Here is a 22,895-nt window from a genome sequence, read left to right on the forward strand (position 1 = left end):
GGGCGCGGGTCGGGGGGTCGGGGCGCTGCTGTCGGGGGCCCGGCTCTGGGCCCCGAGCTCGTCTGCCTCTCGCCGCCGCTCCCCGGGGCCGAGCTTGTTTTACGTAGTGCTGGGTGTCGGGGACCCTCCGGCCAGCCCACTCCTTGCCTTGAGATCCAGGATGTCGGAGGGCCACACTCACGGGCTTTATGCAAGTTTTAGGAAACACACACACACAACTTACCCTTCTGCGCTCTGCAAGGAAACGGAGATTTGAGAATTTACTGGTGAGAAGAATATAGAAAAAAGCTTCGATTCTTCTTTACCTCAATACAAAGAGGGTTGTAGAAAGATCCGTAGTTACGTTCAAGGAGACAACTTGGAATGTGGGGCTTGGAGAGGATGGAAGGAGTGAGGGGTGCAACGTCAGTGGGTGCTTGATGGCTCAGCTGACTCTTAGGGAAGAAATGGCCAAGGCAGGTGCAAGGGACTCTGCCACTTGGTGTAATAGTGCCAAATAATTGACAGCAACAGAATGCTTTTATTACTTTTATAAAATATTCTTCTCTGGGGAGCTAGGAGCACGCCATTTCCTCCTCACAACCTCTTTAGGATGGGAATGGAAGAGAATTTTATATCACCTGGGAATGGCAGTACAGGACTGTAATCTGACATGCTTAAGAGTACCTCACCAAACCAATCGTTCCTAGACCTAAATACAAAGAGAGGAAAGACATGGACAAGGCATTCAGCCTGGTGGCAAACTCAGGTGGCCCCAAAAGAGTAGTGAGGAACAAGGGAAAAGGGTATGTTGATAAATGTGATATTTTCACCATGAGTCGCCCTCAGAGGGGGAGGGAGACAGCCACTCTGAGATACACTGAAGAGGACAACTTTGAGGAAAGGGGAAGTTGGAGGCAGCTAGCATACACATCCCAGGAAACAAAACCAAGGAACAAGGTAGTCAAGTAGTGGAAGCAGGGCCTGGTATGCGCTCTGAGGTCTTAGGTGGTATGCAACGAGTGAGGAGAAATGGCCATTCACTTCCCTTAAGCAAACCCTTAAACGTTCTCGACTTTTTTTGGATCACTGTTTCCTTGGAGATTACCTTCAAAGCTCAGGGTCCTTTTCCCGGGAAAATATATGTAGGACACACAAAATTTTGTATAGTTTTCTTGGAGTCGCTTAGACTCCTTGGAGCTCTAAAGTTGGCAAAAGACATTAAAGTGATAAAAAGGGATTAAATCCACTATGTTATTTGATTCTCTCCCACCGCCCCCCCCCTTCTTTCTTTAAAACCAGGCAGTAAACACCTGGTGATGTTTTGAATGTTTCTAAAGAAACAGACATAAGATTTTGTTCCCTAGGCTGAGATCCTTTCTTTCTTTTTCGTGATGTTTACTTAAATGTTATTCCAAAAGCCACAAGGTTGTGTACTATACTGGTTGTGGAACATTTAGGATCGTTCCTGCCTTGGAGCATAAAATGAGATTTTATTATGCTTAAACTCTGGTGAAATCATTGAACGTGTCACACCAAGAAGCAAATCCCTAGGGGAGAGATGAACAACTTTGCTTTTTCAGTTAGAATAGAAATCTGAGTTCCGTGTACTGAAGAAAATATTTTTTATAATTAAGAATGAAATATTTTGAAGTAACGATGTTTTTAGATAGTAATAATTTTCCTTAACCATTTTTCCTAGCTCAACAAAGGTGGTCTGTGATTGAGTTGGTCTACAGAGACCATAGGTCAGACCTGTCCTATTAACACATAGAGAAAATCAACAAATATTTATCTTTTATTCTTCCCATTGTGCAAATCACTATGTCTTTATATAACAAAAAGTATGTATTCATAAATAGCCTTAGGTAAAGATTAATTATGATATTTAATAAAAAAAGATTGCTTTAAGCAGTGGGTGTCTGTGTTTGTTGCTTGAGCTGCCATAACAAAATACAGTAGACTGGGTGATTTAATCAATTGAAATTTATTTTCTCCCGGTTCTGAAGACTGGAAGTCCCAGATGAAGGTCTGGCAGGCTCAGTTCCTGGTGAGAGCTCTCTTTTTGGCTTGTAGACGGCTGGCTTGTAGATGGCTGGCTTGTAGGCGGCTCTCCTCGCATCTCAGAGAGAAAGAGAGTTCTAATCTTTTCCTCTCCTTATAAGGACACTAATCCCATCATCAGCACCCCATCCTCATGACCTCATCTAAAACCTAATTACGTCCCAAAGCCCCCCACCTCGAAATACCATCATATTGAGGATTAGGGCTTCGACATATGAATTTAAGGAGCAGAATTCAGTTCATAGCAGTATCATTTTTGGTGAATTGAATGTAGCTTTTGTGTTGGGGTATCCTGGAAAGTCATGTTAGAGATCTGTTAAGGTCGTTTCTCTGCCTCAACAGCACAAAGCCCTGAAAAGTTTTAGAACTACAGGTTTACATAGTATTAAAGCTCAGGGAAAACTGGTTAAATATTCTGACTTCATGGGGGCCAAACATCGTATGACCATTCTAAAACTCAGTTGATTGTAAATATAGATTTTAATTGTTGACAGACAGGTAATTTGGCCAGAAAACATTTAAGTAAACTTCATCCTAATTCTTAAAACTCTTGTGAAAACTCTGTCTTGAGAGAAATAGCATTATGAAAATTTCCATCTTTACTTAGATCTCTGCTGTCCAATAGAAATATAATGCAAACCATATATAAAATTTAAAGTTTTCGATTAGCCACATTAAAAAAACTAAAAAGAAACTGGCTAAATTCATCATAATATACCTTATTTAACCCAGTATATTAGAAATCTTATCATTTTGACATATAATCAATATAAAAATATTAATATTTTACATTCTTTTTGTACAAAATTTTGAAAATGGTGTGTATATTATACTTAGAGGGCATATCAATTCAGATTAGCCAAGTTTCAAGTGCTCAATAGCCACACATGGCTACTGGCTACCACACTGGACAGCTCTGATTTAAAGGAACTATGATTTGAACCATTTCTATTTATATAGATAGAGATGATTGCAACCTTGTCTGTTTTATCAATAACTCTCAAAAAGGAGATAAGCAGGATGGTATTATTGGGCTTGAAACGTTGTAAATATTTGATTGGAGTCTCTGGAATTGAGAATGCTGTCCTAGGTAGATTTTGGAATCCTTCAGTAAGATTTAACATTAGGATAAACGTTAACTTTTCAGTTGAATGATAATTGCCCATCAGAAGGGTCATGGAAAGAATTGGCAGCTCTACTTTAGTGCCAATTATCAATTTATCAATTTGTTACTGGCCTAACTCAAGGTTCCTCTTTCATTTACTTTATGGGTTTTAGTTATCGTATTTCCAAAGAATGGAAGTAGCATTTCTAAGAGATTAAGTGAAAATGATATCTTGGAATGCTCCACAAATATTACCTTATATTGACATAGGTCTTCTCTTATAGGAGTGCAAAGATATTTATACGTTACCTAATTCTCTTAGTTGCTATATGATGTTGGTAGATATTACTATTCCAATTTTGCAAATGAAGAAAATCCTAAAACTTTTTTTTTCGTGAAACTTGGGAGTGGTATACTGGTTTTCTGATTATCTTAAATGTGATGCATTAACCTTGCTACATTTCTGTCATTTCTTTAAAATAAATAGTTAATGTTCTTTTTTATTAACATCTAACATATATGGTAAAGAATATAAATCTGAAGTGTACACGTCAATGCATTTTACTTAAGTATACATCCATGTAAACCCCTTCCCCCCAGATGAAGATTTAGAACATTTCCAGCCTACCAGCAGGCTCCTTGGTGGTTCCCTCCTCCCTCCCAGATAATCCCCCAGGGAAACCACAGTTCTAACTTTTGTCACCATACCTCAATATGTGCCTGTTCTTGAACTTCATATGAGTGGAATCATAGCATATGCTGTTTTGTGTCAGGCTTCTTTTGGTCAGCGTTCTAGGTGCTAGATTCGTTCCTGTTGGGTGTAGGGGCAGTTCACTCTTTTTCATTGCTGTGTGTTATTTCATCATCTAAATCTACCACAGTTTTTTATCCATTCTATTGTTGATGGATATTCTTGTACATTTGCTCTTTTCTATTTTAATTGAAGTATATTAACATACCGTGTTACATTCATTTCAGATGTACAGTATAATGATTTAACAATTCTATACATTACTCAGTGCTCATCAAGATAAGTGTGCTCTTAATTCCTTTTATGTGTTTCACCCATTCCCCACCCCCTCCTCTCCTCTGGCAACCACCAGTTTCTTTTCTATTTTTAAGCGTCTGTTCTTTTATTTGTCTCGTTTTGGTTTGTTTTTTAAATTCCACACGAGTGAAATCATATGTTATTTGTCTTTCTCTGACTTATTTCATGTAGCATTATAGGTCCGTGCGTGTTGTTGTACATGGCAAGATATGTCTTTTTTATGGCTGAGTAATATTTCATGGTTTATCTGTACCACATCTTCTTTATCCTTTCATCTACGGATGGACACTTGGGTTGCTTCCATATCTCGGCTATTGTAAGTAATGCTGCAATAAACATTGGAGTGCATATGTCTTTTCAAGTTATATTTTCATTTTCTTTGGATGAATACCCAGTAGTGGAATTACTGCCTCATATTGTAATTCTTTTTTCAATTTTTTTTTTTTTTAGATTTTTTTTTTTTTTTTTCGACAGAGATAGAGACCAGCCAGCGAGAGAGGGAACACAAGCAGGGGGAGTGGGAGAGGAAGAAGCAGGCTCATAGCAGAAGAGCCTGATGTGGGGCTCGATCCCATAACGCCGGGATCATGCCCTGAGCCGAAGGCAAACGCTTAACCGCTGCGCCACCCAGGCANGAGCCTGATGTGGGGCTCGATCCCATAATGCCGGGATCATGCCCTGAGCCGAAGGCAAACGCTTAACCGCTGCGCCACCCAGGCGCCTCTTTTTTCAATTTTTTGAGGCACCTCTGTACTGTTCTCTATACCGCACCAATTTGCATTTTCACCAACAGTTCACAAGTGTTCCTTTTTTCCCACAACCTCACCAACACTTGTTGTTTCTCGTGTTTTTTATTTCAGCCATTCTGACAGCTGCGAGGTGATACTTCATTGTGGTTTTGATTTGCATTTCCCTGATGATCAGTGATGTTGAGCATCTTTTCATGTGTCTGTTGGCCATCTGTGTGTCTTCTTTGCAAAAATGTCTATTCAGTTCCTCTGCTGATTTTTAAATTGGATTATTTGGTTTTTTGTGTGTTGAGTTGTGTACTTTATGTATTCTGGATATTAATCCCTTATTGGATGTATCATTTGCAAATATTTTCTCCTGTTCAGTAGGTTGCCTTTTCATTTTGTAGTTGGTTTCCTTTCCTGTGTAAATTTTATTTTGGTATAGTACCAATAGTTTAATTTTGCTTTTGTTTTCCTTGCCTGAGGAAATATATCTAGGAAAATGTTGCTAAGGCCAATGGCAGAAAGGTTACTGCTTTTGTTTTCTTACAGGAGTTCATAGTCTCAGGTCTCACATTTAGGTCTTTAATCCATTTTATGTTGTGGATGGTGTGCAAAAGTGGTCCAGTTTCATTATTTTGTATGTAGCTGTCCAATTTTCCCAACACCATTTGTTGAAGAGACTGTCTTTTCCTTATTGTATGTTCTTGCTTCCTTTGTCATAGATTAATTGACCAATTAAGGGTGGGTTTATTTCTGAGCTTGCTGTTCTGTTCTATTGATCTATGTGTCTATTTTTAGGCCAGTACCATACCGTTTTGATTACTATAGCTTTGTAGTATATCTTGAAGCCTGGGATTGTGATGCCTCCAACTTTGCCCTTCTTAAGATTGCTGTGGCTATTTGGAATCTTTTGTGGTTCCATACAAATTTTAGTATTATCTGTTCTAGTTCTGTGAAAAATGCTATTGGTATTTTGATAGGGATTGCACTGAATCTGTAGATTGCTTTGGGTAATATGGACATTTTAACAATATTAATTCTTTCAATCCATGAGCATGGAATATCTTTCCATTTATTTGTGTCATCTTTAGTTTCTTTCATCAGTGTTTTATTAAAGTTATCAGAGTGCAGGTCTTTCCCCCCTTGGTTAAGTTTATTCCTAGGTATTTTATTCTTTTTGATGTAATTGTAAATGGAATTATTTTCTTAATTTCTTTTTCTGCTATTTTGTTATTAGTGTATAGAAACACAATATATTTTTGTGTATTGGTTTTGTATCCTGCAACTTTATGGAATTATTAATGAATTCTGTAAGTTCTGTAACTATTTCTGATAGTTTTTTGGTGGAGTCTTCAGGGTTTTATATGTACAGTGTCATGTCATCTGCAAATAGTGACAGTTTAACTTCTTCCTTACCAATTCAGATGCCTTTTTCTTTCTTTTCCCTGATTGCTCTGGTTAGGACTTCTGTACTGTGTTGAATAAAAGTGAAGGAGTGGACATTCTTGTCTTAAATGAAAAGCTTTCAGCTTTTAATGTTGAGTATGATGTTAGCTGTGGGTTTTTCACATATGGCCTTCATTATATTGAGGTGTTCCCTTAAAACCCACTTTTCTGAGATTCATCACAAATGGATGTTGAATTTTGTCAAGTGATTTTTCCACATCTATTATGATGATCATATGACTTTTATCCTTCATTTTCTTAATGTGGTATGTCATGTCGATTGACTTGCAGATACTGAACCATCCTTGCATCCCCAGAATAAATTCCACTTGAACATGGTGAATGATCCTTTTGTTGTTCAATATCCCAATGTTCATTTGGGATATTGGCCTATAGTTTTTTCTTTTTCTTCTTTCTTTCTTTCTTTCTTTCTTTCTTTCTTTCTTTCTTTCCTTTCTTTCCTTTCTTTTCTTTCTTTTCTTTCTTTTCTTTCTTTCATTTTTATTTGACAGAGAGAGAGACACAGCCAGTGAGAGAGGGAACACAAGCATGGGGAATGGGAGAGGAAGCAGCAGGCTCCCAGTGGAGGAGCCTGTTGTGGGGCTCGATCCTAGAAAGCTGGGATCTTGCCCTGAACTGATCAAGATGCTTAATGACTGAGCCACCCAGGCGCCCCTATAGTTTTCTTTCTTTTTCTTTTTTTGTAGTGTCTTTGTCTGGGTTTTGGTATCAGGGTAATGCTGGCCTTGTAGAATACTTGGAAGCTTTCCTTCCTCTCCATTTTTTGGAATAGTTTGAAGAGAATAGATATTAACTCTTCTTCAAATGTTTGGTTGAATTTACCTGTGAAAACATCTTGTCCTGGACTTTTGTTTGTTGGGAGTTTTTTCATTACGAATTCAATTTTGTTACTAGTAATTGGGCTTTTCAGATTTTCTATTTCTCCCTATTTCAACTTTGGAAGATTTTATCTTCTATGTAGCTTGAGTTTTCATTCTCAATTTTTTTTAAAGATTTTTATTTATTTGAGAGAGAGAGAGAGAGGGAGCAAGAGGGAGCACCAGTGCGGGGGAGAGGCGGAGGGAGAGGGAGAAGCAGACTCCGCACTGAGCAGGGAGCCTGATGCAGGGCTTGATCCCAGGACCCTGGGATTATGACCTAAGCCGAAGGCAGATGCTTAACCAACTGAGCCACCCAGGCACCCCCATTCTGCATGTTCTTAACATCGTTCATTTTATTTATTTTTTTGTGAGAGAGAGAGAGAGATCGAGAGTGAGTGTGAGCATACTCACTTGGGGGGGGGTAGAGGGGGAGGAAGAGACAATCTCAAGCAGCCTCCATGCTCAGTGCAAGCCTGGAGCAGGGCTTGATCTCACAACCCTGAGATCCTGACCTGAGGCAAAATCAAGAATCGCACGCTTAACCGACTGAGCCACCCAGGTGCCCAGCCTCCTTCATTTTAATGAAGCTAATTTTATAAGACTATTTATGTCGTGTTTAGAAATTATTTTCTGTCTGTATAAACTTTTCTCTTAAATTTGAATTTGTCAGTATATTAGTTTCCTGAAGCTGTTGTAAGACATTGCCGCAAACTTGGTGATTTAAAATGATAGAAATTTGATCTCTCACAGTTCTGGAGGCTAGTAGTTAGAAACCAGTAATCCTGGGCTATTGTCAGGGTGTCAGCAACCTCCCTACAGAGGTTCTAGAGGAGAATCTCTTCCTTATCTCTTTCTGTGCTTTTTCTCTTCCAGCTTCTGGAGGCTACTTGCATTCCTTGGAGTGTGGCCATGTCATTCCCGTCTTTGCCTCTGTCTTCACATCTTCTCCTCTGTGTGAAGTCTCTCTCTGCCTCTCTCTTATGAGGACTCTTATGATAGCACTTAGGGGCAACCGTGATTATCTGGGATCACTCCCTCTCTCTTGTTAATTTAATCACATCTGCAAAGTTCCCTTTTCCATATAAGGTTATGTGGACAGGCTTCAAGGATTAGAACATGGATCTCTTGGAGATCCATTATTCAGTCTCACAGCCCAATTGACTCTAGAGTAACTAAACCTCAAGGCAAGATAGTGATATTATAGACAGAGTTCTGGCTGGGAGTTGGAAGACTTGAGTGTAACTACTTGTGCAAAATTTTAGTATCTGTGGGCCTCAGTTTCTTTATCTATAACATACAGAATAATAACATATGCCTTATCAACTCCACAGAGTTGTTTGGTGGTGAAATTCTGCATATGAAAGGGATTTGAGGGAGCCCTGGGTGGCTCACTCAGTTAAGTGTCTGCTTTTGACTCATGAGCATGATCTCAGGACCCTGGGATCAAGTCCCACATCAGGTTCCTTGCTCAGCAAGGAGCCTGCTTCTCCCTCTGCCTGCCGCTCCCCCTGCTTGTGCTTTCTCTCTCTCTCTCTCTGACAAATAAATAAATAAAATCTTTAAAAAAAAAGGGGGGGATTTGAAATATTAAGATTTAGGGTCATGTAGTATTAATCCATGTTGCCCTTGAGGAGATGCAATTCAGGACTTTACTCGTGTATTGCAATTCCCATTTTTGCAGCCTCAGAGGTTCCAGGCTTTGGGGGGGAATTAACCTGGAATCTATCCCAAACACTGGAGAGAGTGGAGCATCGTAGTTTGGTGTGTCCGTCTTGTATCAGACTTTTTGGGTTTGAAGCCCAGCTTGATTGCTTCCCAGTGGTACAGTCTTAGACTATTTGGGGTCTGAAATAATAGAGTACCCTTCCAACACTCTATCCAGGGATAATTTAATATAAAGAATTGTTAACTACCAGAAGGGGGCTAGCTACTTACCGGAGTAAAAGGTGTGTGCCAGCCATTACCTCTTGGCTGAGGAGAGGGGACACCAAAGGAACTAAGGGCCAGGCTGGGAGTCAGTCTTCTTCAGAGAAGCTGTGGGTACCTCGGGAACATGAAGCCTGCTGGTGGGAAAAGACTTTCCAGAAGGTAGGGCCAGAGCTGTGCTGCAGAAGCAGCAATCAGGGAGGACAGTGTGGCCCAAGGTACAGCTGGGACCCTTCCAAGCTGCCTTCTGCTTTCTCCTGCCGAAGAACAAACATGGAGGGCCAGGGCCTGTAGAGAAGGGTCTTCCTGGGGCTGCAGCTTGCAGTGTCCCTCTGGTGCCCTCTGTTGACACGATATTTGGCCAGTCCCAGCTCACAAAACCAGGCAAAGGAGGGTGGGTTTGGAGCTGAGAAACAACACTTTGGTAACCGGCAGTTACTTATTCTCTTATGATGCTCTTCATCTGGGAACTGGGGATAATAATCGTGCTCCCAGGTAGAACTGTTGGAAAAAGTAAATGAATTAGTGCACGTAAGTGCTTAGACCAGTGGCTAGCACAGTCTAGGTCAGCTATTCCAGCTGGATCTTACTTACTCCTCAGGCCAGGACTGTGTCATGAGCTGGTACGGAGAGAAAAATGTGATACTGCCTCTGTCCTCATGGAACCTCATCTTTAGTACCTTTGATTACATGGTCAGATTTGCGATACTTTCTAGTTTGTATTTTAAGGAATAATACTATCTCAAAACCTACCTTCAAGAACTTAAAAAACTCCCTCCTGTGGGAGAACAATTTTTTTTTTTGGATCTGGTTCTTTTTAGGAGAGACAAAGGCATGCTCTTTTTCTGTCTGACTCCGTAAATGGAGAAATCAGTGCCAAATAAGTGAGTTCCTTTAACCAATCCTTAACTGCCTGCTGTGGGTCAGGCAGTGTTCTAGGCACCGGGGATACAGAAGTGAACGAGATGAAAGCAAAAAATTTCTGTCCTCATGGAGCTTAGATTCTAGGTAAGGGCCAGAGGAGACAGACAATAAACTAAAAAATAACATCAATGTGGTAAATACTACGGTGAAAACGAAAACTGGGAACGGGGATAAACTTGATTCTTCTCAAGTCTCACTACTTAACAAGTACTTGTGCGTATGTGTTTTGGTGCCAGATCCTTGTCCATTCAGCGATTCTGTATCAGTTGTGGAAACCAGAAACCCCAGGATCCCAGGAGAGCCTGTGCTGGGAAAGTTTTCCTTTTCACACAGAGGAATTTTGGTTACATTGGAGTTAGGTTTTCTGTTTTTTAAATCTTCTCTTCATACTATAAACACGTGTACTTCTTCAATCAGTTCAGATTGGTTGTACCCAGTTTCACATCTACTCTGTGAGCAATAAATTCCTCTTCCTTAATTCTCTTTAACTGCCGGATTGTTGGTGACAATGTCTGGTGAGTTGCTAAACCTAATCTTTTTCACCTTTATGTCTGAATGGCAACATCTCCTTAGATCTGACTAGGACCTTTGTGTTAAATTCTTAAAAAAAAAAAAATTCTCTTTTAAATATTCATGGGAATGGCTGATCTCCAACCTATGAAATGAAAGGAGAAGTTTGAGACTAATCTCTTCCATTTAATTCCCCCACTGCAGAGACTTTAGAAACAGGTCTGAAAATTATAGGAACCACAAATTTAAAAAGTGTTAGTTTGATATGTCTGAAATTAATGCTTTAATTTATTCACCACAGAATGTCTTCACACATCGCTGTTTTGTGTAATTTATACCATATACTGTCTACTCAAGTTAATGTGTGAAGCATGGTTAAATTATGCCTAAAAAGGAATATGGAAACTATCTACAATATGGTAACGGGAAAAGGGTCTAAGTAGGAGTAATGGGGCAAAATTTAAATAAGACAAATTGAAATAGAAGCTTCAGAAAAACTGTCAGGTGTCTAAGCTGAGCCTCACTGGAATGCGCTCCCCAGAAAAGACTTTCAGACATTCAGAGAAGTCTACTGGGAAAGGGGCAGACAAAGCGCTAGAAAATATTTCTGTGGGGAACACGTAATTGTACATGTGGCCTAAAAAATGGACTAGATAATCTAATAGGCTTTTGTGTGTCTCATATCTTCAGTTTTCAGTCTTTGGTTAATCATGTCAAAGAAGCTTTGGGATAAAGATCAAATGAACAATTCTAGAGAAAAAGGAGACGTATTTTGTCAATATGATTTCATTTGTTCTTTTCCCAAAGTGTATAGCATGCTGACAGGACTGTCATTCATTTTTCTTATGGCTAATTTGATGCTGGTAAAGGGTGCCAAACCCATAGCTAGGGAGAATGCAGTCTGCCTTTCACTCCCCAACCTCGTGGTCATTCTCAGTCTCAGGGCATCTGGGGGAGAACCGTAAAGGCAGGATGCTCTCCGGGTGATCTGATTTGGTTTCGTTTTTGAGATTAATACAATACTAGTGTTTTTAAATGTTAGGAATTTGGAGATTGCATTCATTAATTCACTGAAACTCCTACTTATGTGCAATGCTCTTGCTTCTAGGTTTTAGGCCATGTAGGAAATACAGTTCTCTGGAGACTGCTCCTGCCTTAAGTGAGTGTCAGTTTGGTAAGCTGCTAAAATGAGAAAGAGCTGCTGTTTTTACATGGGCCATCACTTCTCAAACACTGAAGGCACAATGGGAAATGGAATTCAGATAGGTGAGTGATGAGGGGCTGGGGAGAGGGGATGTGCAGGGAGAGGTCGCTAGGTTGGGTGGGTCTAAGTTTATTTCCCTCCGTGATGTTTAATGGCCTTGTTTTTACTCTTACATTAATCAGGGCTCTCCAGAGAAACAGAATCAACAGGGGATATAGATATAGACACAGATATAGAGATTCCTTTGAGGAATTGGCTCAGCGGCGAAGGAGTCAGTCCCACAGTCTGATTCTGGAAGCTGGAGACCCAGGAAGGACAATGGTGTAGTTCAGTCTGAGTCTGAAGGCCAAAGAACCAGAGGAGCGGAGGCTGTGACTCTCAGTCCAAGGGCAGGAGAGGACTGATGTCCCAGCTCAAGCAGGCGGGGAGGAAGCCAAAGGGGCGAATTTCTCCTTCTGCCTTTTTGTTTTCTTCAGCCCCTCATTGGTTTAGATAATGCCCACCCCCTTCGGGAGGATGATCTACTTTACCAGGGCCACCTAGTCAAGTGGTAATCTCATTTGGAAACACCTTCACATGCACACCCAGAAATAACATTTAATTTGAGCACCCATGTCCCAGTCAGGTTGACGCATGAAATTAACCATCACAACTCTTTTTTTTTTTTAAGATTTTATTTATTTATTTGACAGAGAGAGAGACAGCCAGCGAGAGAGGGAACACAAGCAGGGGGAATGGGAGAGGAAGAAGCAGGCTCCCAGCGGAGGAGCCTGATGTGGGGCTCGATCCCAGAACGCCGGGATCACGCCCTGAGCTGAAGGCAGATGCTTAACGACTGCACTACCCAGGCGCCCCAACCATCACAACTCTTAAGTCATATTCCAGCAAAATAGCTTAAGTTTTGGACTTCGTTAGAGAAGACATCGCAGGACAGTCTCTTACCTGTTGTTGTCTGTGCCTTCACTTAAACCTCATCCTGTTTCACTCACACCCTGAGTGCCCTCCTTGATCCCCTGCTGTGTTCTTGGGGGTGGGGTGTGCTCTGCTTTCACGTGGGTTGAATCTCCTCATTGAGCCCTACCCCCTATGAGCCCCCTGCTGCCCAGGCCACAGGGACAGAGTTGCAGGCATGGGAAGTGGTTCTGCACTCACCACCCCCCGGGCCACTGCTGCCCCCAGAACTCGCAAAGCCCCAGTCCACTCCTACGATGGGAGCCAACCAAGGGCCTCTCCTTGCGTCTGCAGCATCCTGGGTAGTTGAATCTTTGCTAAAGAATGCTTGAATGAGCTCTATGTCTTTACGGAGATGTGTAGTTGTTAAAGCAAAGCAAAACAAGTAAACTGGATGTCTGCTATTAAACGTCGGTGATCTGGTACATCCTCTGGTTTCATAACTTGATTATTAGTAATCAATAATCCATGTAAATATGTTATACAATTCTAGTAAATTTTGTTAATTTCATTGAAGTAGTTTATAATTGCGTTTTAAATAACACGTAAAAATATTCCGTATTTGCTTTGAAAGTAATGATCAAGCCCGGTGAAGCCACGCAGCACTAGTTTCAATCTCCAAATAATTAGGCTGAGACTGCTTTCTCTTTTCTTACAAGGATGAGTAGCATTGAAGGTAAGCAAGTGAGAATAAACCAGATTAGACTGTGTTTATCTCTGAAAGTCTTCATTTTTCGACTCAGTCTGTACTGGCGTTTTTTAAGACAAAAACATTATGAGCTTTTGAGCACTTTGGCCGATGCCTACCCTTCACCCGTAAGTTTTCCAGGTCAGCATGGTTACACTTTACTGTAGTGTCTTTGATCTATTTGTCTTCTCAGTTGGGCAATGCAGATTTCCTCCAGATTTTTATGTGTTCCTATAAGCAATTTGCTTTGCAATTCCCATCTCCCCTTTCCAGAAACTAAGAAGAGGCTTTGAGCTCATCTGTACAAGTTGTGCTGACAAGTAAATTATCACATGGCTATAGTATCATGTATGCTTTAAGGACAAACTCACTTAGTTTCTATCTCTGGTACACCAATAAAACATTTCCATCTACTTAAACATCTTACTACTCCAGACTATGTCTGATCCTGCTGTTTTCAGAGACTGCTTTTTTTTTTTTTAATATTTTGATGTTTTAGGTACTTCTTTAAAAAAGATTATTTATTTATTCATTTATTTTTGGGGTGTAGAGAGAGAGAGCACACACAAGTAGGGGTAGGAGCAGGGGGAGAAGCAGACTCCCCGCTGAGCAGGGAGCCTGACATGGGGCTCCATCCCAAGACCCTGAGATCATGACCCTAACTGAAGGCAGACTCTTAACTGACTGAGCCACCTAGGCACCTCGAGGTACATTTAAAAAAAAAATATTTTGCTTATTCATTTGATAGAGAGCACAAGCAGGGAGAGCAGCAGGTAAAGGGAGAAGCATGCCCCCTGCAGAGCAGGGAGCCCGATACGGGGCTCAATCCAAGGACCCTGGGATCATGACCTGGGATCATGACCTGAGTCGAGGACAGATGCTTAACCAACTGAGCCACCCAGGTGCCCCTGTAGGTCCATTTTTAACGCGCAATTTAAGAGACAGTATCTACCTAAGAATTCCCATTTTTAAGCCTAACATATTCATTCCTGGTTGATATTCTTCTCATTGATTGTCCTAAATTAGGGTTATCAGATCTCTGGGGAAAATTCAAAGAGGAGGGCCCAATTAAATTTGAACTTCACATAAAGAATGAATGCTTTTTTTTTTTTAAGTGTAAATATACCCCATGCAATATTTGGGACCAACTCACACTAAGAAATTATTCGTTATTTATGTGAAATTCAGACTTAATTCAGTGTATTGTATTTTATTTCACAACTTTATCATAAATGGGAATTTCTGCTTTGCTGCTTCTCCATTCTTCAATCCCCAGAACTTCTGGGGCTCAGAGTCCAAAGAGGGGGGAGGGATATTGGAGTGGATACTTAGCTTTAATTATCAGGTCTTTGGTAATTTCTGGGGCTTTAAACTCCCTTGTAAGCCTAGAAAAGTGGTACCTGAGGTACCTGGTAAAAGGAGAGGGACCCCAGGAACAAGGTAGCCCCAGGGATGAGATAGCTCCTCATGACACTGTTTACGCATCCATTTAAATCAATAGCAATGTATCCAGACCCAGGCAGGCCTGCAGCAATATATACCAGTGAGTGTGTGGTCCTTGAACTGTTCATCTAGAGTCTATAGGCAGGTCATGTACTTTATGCTGTATATCTGGTCCAGGTCACTCATCATACTATTGCTGTTTAGTGAAATGGAATTCTGCTTGTAAGATGTTGGGATGACAAGAAAAAAGATTCATATTTCAGGATTCACAGCCTCTCCCCCTCCTCACCTTGAAAAAGAGAGTTTCTTTTCATCTGTGCTATGTCCCTGGTCCCAGGATTGCACGGGACCAGGTTAATGCATGAGGAAGGGCATTAATACAGCCAAGGCCAGTTCAATTGATCTCAGGAGGCAGCACAATGAGAAAATAACAGATTGAGAAGATGAGAGGGGTAGGCAGAAAAAGAACAGGGTGCTCTGTGTGTGGAAGGGGCATGGGAGAGAGCGAGAAAGAGGGATTTTAGAGGAATGTGACGGGAAAGAAGAAGGTCTGGAGGCAGTGTTTCTGCCAGATTCCATGAAACACCAGAGAGGAGAAAGAAAAGATTGGAGGTTGTGCTGTGGGTTGGTAAGATTCGTCCCCCTCTTGGCATTTTTTGAGAGACCATGGTTAATATTATTTGTATCTACTGGCTCTCGCTTTCACAGAGATTTCCTCTGAATGTGAATGGTCTTGAAATCAATACGCCTACATATAATCCAGCTTCTGCCATTTACACAACATGGGGAGGGAGGATAAAGCAGGGCAGTAAGGATCCATTAACCTCTTATCGGACAGTTGCTGGGCGGCAAAACCGTAAAACTCGTACCTCGTGATTTCATCCTTATTATAACGTTCAATGGGAGGGGCTAAAACCGTCATCCCAACAGGAACATTAAAAAATAAATCAACAGTATCTATTCGTGTTTTTTTTTTTTTAAAGATTTTATTCATTTATTCGACAGAGATAGAGACAGCCAGCGAGAGAGGGAACACAAGCAGGGGGGAGTGGGAGAGGAAGAAGCAGGCTCATAGCAGAAGAGCCCGATGTGGGGCTATCCCATAACGCCGGGATCACGCCCTGAGCCGAAGGCAGACGCTTAACCGCTGTGCCACCCAGGTGCCCCTCTATTCGTGTTTTTATGACATAATGGATTTTCTCTCTACCTTTGTCCCCTTTCCTCATGTAGTTAAGTACATGTGTGACATAACGTATGTGTGACGTATGATCATGAGAGAAATAAACTTATAAGTTTTGGTCACGCGAGGTAGAACTTACACTCCAATTTAATGTATTTTTCTTCCGTAGTTGTCAACATGGATGCTGCAGTCCTTGCATCTGTGTGTCATTTCCACACATTGCATTGCGTTTGAATGCTGCATTGTTCAAAAACACTGGGATCTCCTGTTTTGGCGTAACCTTCAGAGTCTATGTCAAATTACTTTGCTTATCTTCAGTAATGGAAAACCTTCATCCTTAAGGATGCATTTGACTTTTGGAAGGAGCCAAGGCTAATTTGGAACATGTTTTAATGGATGAAGTACATAATCATAATAGATAACGCTTCTAGGGGCACCTGAGCAGCTCAGTGGGTTAAGCATCTGACTCTTGGTTTTGGCTCAGGTCATGATCTCAGGGTCATGGGATTGAGCCCTGTGCTGGGCTCTGCACTCTGCTTGAGCTGCTCTCTCCCTCTCCCCTGGCACTGCTTGCATGTACTCTCTCTCTCTAAAATAAATAAATCTTAAAAAAAAAAACTTAAAAAAAAAGATAACACTTCTGGATAAAAACAACATAGGAAAATTGACAAAACTTTTTGTATAGTTCATAAACTGAAAATAATTATAAAAATAAGGTATCTAAATTATTTTTGAGCAATGGCTTAAGTTGAATAAAAGGATAGTCTACTGAAAAACTATTTCAAAATAACCATTTGTTTGGAACTGTGTTTATGTATTTGTTCATTCATCTATACATTCAACATTAATTCTAAAGACATGCCTTGAGGACTTGCCCAATCTTAAATGGTAGCTCTGAGAATACCAAGATTAAAAAAAAAAAAGGAAAACTTAGTTCTTGTCCTCAAAGAACTTCTAATTCTACAGAAAAATATTTATTCAAACATGATTTTAGTATGCAGATCTTATCTGAAACCTTCGATGGGTTTTAGAACTCAGAATATTTGGGGCGCCTGGTTGGCTCAGTCGTTAAGCGTCTGCCTTCGGCTCAGAGCGTGAGCCCCGGGTCCTGGGATCGAGCCCCACATCGGGCTCCCTGCTCTGCTGGGAGCCTGCTTCTTCCTCTTGCACTCCCCCTGCTTGTGTTCCCTCTGTCTCTCTCTCTGTGTCAAATAAATAAATAAATAAAATCTTTAAAAAAATTCAGAATATTTCACATTTTTACAAGGTAGTAGTAGGAGATTCCAATCACTGTGGCTGCAGAATATTAGCTAAAATTTTGTGCCTTTAAACAAAAACATTTGTCTTTCTCATGAATCTGTGTTTGGGGCAAGGCTTGGCATCATCAGCTTGTCTTTGCTCCACTCAGCCAACAGGTGGGGGCACTTGAGTACCTAGGACAGGCCTCATCTGAAGGTACTCATTCTCATGTCTGGTAGTTGCTGCTGGTTGGTTGTTGATGATGACTGGTGATTGAGACCTTGGCTGGGGTTGTGGGCTAGAACAGCTACAGGTGGCCTTACTATGTGGCTGAGCTTTCTCACAACATGGTGGCTGAGTTCCAAGGACAAGCATTTTGAGAGAGGAAAGGAAAACAGGCAGAAGCCATATCACCTTTTACAACCTAGCCTTGGAAGTCAAGCAATGCCACTTCCAATACTTTTATTCATAAAATCACTCCCATTTTCATGGGGAGTGAGGGAATAGACTTCCCCTCTTGATAAGTGGTAAAAGTTCTGAAAGAACTTGTGGGATGAGGCATGTCGCAGTAGCCGTTTTCAGAATGGTGCTGTGTTACGTACCATTGGCAGTGGGGTCTGAGGCTTCACTCTGCAATGAAACCCATTAATATTTCTGCAGCAAAAATGAAGAATGTTAATACAAAGTGGAATAAATTGAGATTATAAATATAAGTAGTTCAATTCAGGTTTTGTCACCAAATGAGTTACCAAAAAATATTTCAGTTTTAAGAGATTTTCTCAATTTCAGAATTTCTGGTAAGTGGTTTTTGAGCTATAGTATAATTTGTGCTGATGGAGGCTATAGGTATCCACAGCACATCTGGAAGAGAGACTATAGGAGAACTGGAGGAGTAAGAAATCTTCATAGTCAGGTACCTGAAAGTGGATTATTTAGGAAGGATGTTCCGAACCAAAGAAACTCCAAAAGAATGGATGTCTGAGTGTGGAAAAAGCAAGATTTTCAAAATAGCTAGAATATATACATTAGAGAGTATTAAGGGCCAGATCATGAAGAGTCTTGGATGCCATATTATGGAATTTGCATTTTATCCTATAGAGACAATATGAAGCCAATTAGGGATTTTAAGCAGGAGAGAGATATGATCATATTTGCCCTTTGGAATGGTAATTTTGGTGACAGACAGTAGATTGAGGGGGATGAGGATGGGGTTCACTCAGGGAGCTCTTCAATAGGCAACTAGAACTGATGATCACCTGCAGTAAAAGCAGGGAAGAGCTGTTGCATTTAGCTGCCAAGATCAGAGTTAATCATGAAAACTGTGATGTGGAGATGGAGAGGAGTTGTCAGATTGTCTCTTTTCTAATTAATTTCTTTCATCCAAGTAGTGTGTATATCTTCTTTACAGTGTTAAATAGCACAAGACATAGAATAAAAGCCAATGTGCACCGTACCACATCCCATTAGCCCCAGTCTTACTCCTTAAAGGCTACCACTTTCACCCCTTTAAATGGTTTCTTCTGGGAATTACCTCTATGACCTAAATAAGGTGCCACAGCTTCTTCAAGTAACAAAATAAACCAATTGAAAATATCTTAAATAGTAACACTTATTCTCACAACAGGAAGTCCAGACTGGACAGGCTTCAGACTCCATATTTGCTTGCATCTCAGCTGGCTCTTCATCGTGATCATGAGACCAATGCTTCTGTTCCAAGAATCTCATGAAAAAAAATCCAATGTAAGAAGAGGGACCATTCTTCTTGTGAGTCTTTGGGTTTTGGTTTTTTGTTTTTTTAGTTTATCTGCAAACAATTTTTTTCCAGAAGCTCTGCAGCTCTCTTTCCCTCCTGTGCCTTTGGCTAATTTCGGTCACATGCCCTGTTCGAATTATCTGTGGTCAACTTGGCATCACCACCAGCCCTTCTAAAGTCTCCTTTGCTTTGAAGAGAAGCCAGGAGCTACATTTGCTCGATTCCCCTTTGTTGTATGGTCCCGGGCTAGGGCGTATTGATGATAGGCATCCTTGAGCCAAAGTAATGGAGAGTTCATTATTCTCCAGTCAGTTGCAGCCAGAATCGTGGAAACTTCAAGGTGAGTTTTGAAAACCACCTGCTGGAGCGCTTCAAGTTGAGAAGGTCAGTAGTGGCTTCTCTAACCATTACTCCCTTAAGGCTTTTTTTGGGGAAAAGCCACCAATTCCCTGTATTAAAGACCTTTATAGCTAGACTGCAAAGAGTAGCTTTGGGTTTCCAGACTGATGGATGAACCTTCCTAAACATAGCACCGATGCAAGGAGATGAATTACAACACTGACATAGACAAATCAGGGCTTAGGTATGATTCCAGTATGGAGCACTACAGTAATATGGGGAAATTTGTCTTCAAGTAATGGTAGTGTAGCTCAGTGAGGCTAATCTTCCCACAGACAATGATAGAGCCTGGATGGAAACATTAGAAACCAACTATTTGAAGATATTTGACAGATTGGAGAATGCATAAGAATCAGTGAATTTGAAAGCAGATAAATGGAAATTGTTCAGATTCAGGAAAACGTAGAAAAGATAGAAGAAACATGAATAGATTTTCAGAGAGCTATGGTTTCTGAAATACAAGGAGTCTAACACATGTGATCGGAATACTAGAAAGAGCCAAGAGAATAGGGAAGAAAAAATATTTGAAGAAATAATGGCTGAAAACTTAGCAATTTGGTAAAAACACTAATGGATCCAAGGTCAGTGAAGCACAAGTAGAATAAATACAAAGAAAACAACACTAGGCACGTGACAGACTGTTGTAATCTAAAGATAAAGAAAAAGGAAGCAGGAGAAAAATAAAGCCTATATGTTACTTAGAAACAATAATACAAATAAGGCAGACTTCTCAGGAGAAACAGGGGAGACCAGAAGTCTGTCATACACACCCAGATCACATCAGCGGAAAAACCCGTTGCCCCAGCTGGGAGGAGAGCTGTCAGCAGACAACCTTCTGTTTTCAGCCCTTTTCGGGGAGATTGCCTGGGCTGTAGAGCACTGACTCACTTAAGATCAAGCCTCTTCGTGGGATACCTACAGCCAGTGGTTGATCAGTGCAGGACCTGACCATCTTGGCCCAATGCAAGACAAATCTGAAGGGCCATTCTTGCTCCACATCTCCCCCAGGCGCTGGCTAAGGCTGCTATAGGACATGCATTAGAGCTCAATTTTTCCTTCTGACTACTCTTGCTTCCTTCTCCTTTCCACAGGTTTTGATACCAAGGAGATTCCTTAGTAAGCATTCTGCTGGCTAAATTCCACCTGAGTCTACCTCCTAGGAAACCCAACCGATGACGACGATTGAATAACACATTTAAGTACTGAAATAAGTAAAGCTGTCAACCCAGCTTCTGTATGCTACAAAATTATCTTTCAAAAGTGAAGAAAAATAAAGATGTTTTCAGATGGACAAAAGCTAAGAATTTGTGTGTTGTGCTATAAGAAATACTTAAAGGAATTCTTCAAGTGGAAGAAGAATGAACCAGGTGATAACCTGGATTCAATGGAAGGAATAAAGAGCACAGGAAATGATAAATATTTGAGTAAACATGAGAGAATGTACACATTTTCTTTTCTTTTTTTTAAGATTTTATTTTTAAGTAATTTCTATACCCAAAGTGGGGCTTGAACTCATAACCCCTAGATCAAGAATTGCACGCTCCGGGGTGCCTGGGTGGCACAGCGGTTGAGTGTCTGCCTTCAGCTCAGGGCGTGATCCCAGCGTTCTGGGATCGAGCCCCACATCAGGCTCCTCTGCTGTAAGCCTGCTTCTTCCTCTCCCACTCCCCCTGCTTGTGTTCCCCTCTCTCGCTGGCTGTCTCTATCTCTGTCAAATAAATAAATAAAATCTTTACAAAAAAAAAAAAAGAATTGCACGCTCCACCAACTAAGCCAATCGGGCACCCCATGTACACATTTTCTTAATTTCTTGAAAAAGCATATGATTGCATAATGCAGCTTATAACACAGTATTATGGGGTTTATAACATAAGTAGATACAACAGATATGATGAAAATCTATGAAGTTTGGGAGAGTGGTAAATAAAACTATGATATTAGAAGGTTGCTATATTTTTTTTATTTTATTTTAATGATTTTTTTTATTATATTATGTTAATCACCATACAGTACATCCCCGGATTCCGATGTAAAGTTCAATGCTTCATTAGTTGCGTATAACACCCAGTGCACCATGCAATACATGCCCTCCTTACTACCCATCACCAGACTATCCCCTTCCCCCACCCCCTCCCCTCTGAAGTCTTCAGTTTGTTTCTCATAGTCCATAGTCTCTCATGTTTCATTCCCCCTTCTGATTACCCCCCTTTTCTTTATCCCTTTCTTCCCCTACCGATCATCCTAGTTCTTATGTTCCATAGATGAGAGAAATCATATGATAATTGTCTTTCTCTGCTTGACTTATTTCACTTAGCATTATCTGCTCCAGTGCCGTCCATGTTGCAGCAAATGTTGAGAATTCGTTCTTTCTTATAGCTGAGTAATGTCCCATTGTATATATGGACCACAGCTTCTTAATCCAGTCATCCATTGAAGGGCATCTCTGCTGAAGGTTGCTATATTTTATGTGAAGTAGTACAATATAAATTCTAAGTAGATCGTGGTAATTTAAAGATGTATATTGAAATCCTTGGAGTAAATACTAAAAGTAATGCAAGATATATCTAAAAAGCCAACAGAGAAATCAAAATGGAATACTATAAAGTATTCATATAACCCAAAAGAAGGAAGGAAAAGAGGAAAAAAGAATGAAGTGGACAAACAGAAAGCAAATTGAATGTATTATTAATGTATATTAATGATCTTGGGAGCTAGGTTTCTTATTGTCAGAGAAGGGAGTTTTAAATGTAGAAACAAGAATGGACGAGTGATGTTGGAATTTACTGATATAATAAATACATAAATGTAGATATAATATTTGTATGTATATGCATATATACCTGTTTATGTCCACAAATATAAATGTATATGTGGGTATCCATAGATATCCATAGATACAGACAACCATATTATTTCTAGCCGTGGCCACTGACAAGGTTTGAAAATATCAACTATGAGCATATTTACAGGCCCCATCTTGGTTTCTGAAAACACTTCTCAATGTAAAAGAGCCAAGGCTTTTTGTTGAGAAATGACTGATTTGAAGGCCGGAGTAGGTAATGTACAACATGAGCCTGGAACATTTTGTGCCCAAAAGTAAAGAAGTCCCTGAGTAATGATGGGGATATGTCAAAGGCCATAGAATCCAGCTTGACTGGGCTTCCCACTGATGAAATCTGGAACACTATGACTTCAAAATCATAGTAACAAATTGTAAGCCATTGAATAAAGCAAGAATCCATGAGTCCACATTTACTCAGAGGAAATATGTGAATAAATTGAAAGTTAGGTGAAGGAACAGATATCTACATAGTCTTAAATTACCTTCTTGTGAAGCACTCGTTGATTACAAAAGAAAAAGGGAACTTGATAGCAGGAGAAGCCTGGCAGACACCATCTTAATCAAATGAGCCAAGGAAAC

The 22,895-nt window shown here is 40.5% G+C and overlaps 1 protein-coding gene and 1 long non-coding RNA gene across 3 annotated transcripts in view; one reads left to right on the forward strand and one right to left on the reverse strand.

Moving 5' to 3' along the window:
- Positions 1 to 19,073, reverse strand: part of BEND7 (BEN domain containing 7) — a 112,856-nt gene extending 93,783 nt beyond the window's left edge. Inside the window, exons 1-2 of the mRNA XM_034643610.1 lie at positions 18,947 to 19,073; positions 15,568 to 15,572 (exon numbers count right to left, since the gene is read on the reverse strand). Of these exons, the coding sequence (XP_034499501.1) occupies positions 15,568 to 15,572; positions 18,947 to 19,047 (106 nt within the window). The 5' untranslated portion in view covers positions 19,048 to 19,073. The remainder of the gene's footprint in view (positions 1 to 15,567; positions 15,573 to 18,946) is intronic.
- Positions 247 to 20,775, forward strand: LOC105240390. Of its 2 annotated transcripts, none has more exons than XR_004620678.1 (3): positions 247 to 266; positions 18,947 to 19,086; positions 20,566 to 20,775. It is a non-coding gene; the product is annotated as an uncharacterized LOC105240390 (long non-coding RNA). The 2 variants fall into 2 exon arrangements; XR_859374.3 differs by lacking the exon at positions 247 to 266 and adding an exon at positions 11,728 to 11,883.
- The last annotated feature ends 2,120 nt before the right edge of the window (positions 20,776 to 22,895 follow it).

The sequence above is a fragment of the Ailuropoda melanoleuca genome, chromosome 15 (assembly GCF_002007445.2).
Source record: "Ailuropoda melanoleuca isolate Jingjing chromosome 15, ASM200744v2, whole genome shotgun sequence".
Taxonomy (NCBI): domain Eukaryota; kingdom Metazoa; phylum Chordata; class Mammalia; order Carnivora; family Ursidae; genus Ailuropoda; species Ailuropoda melanoleuca.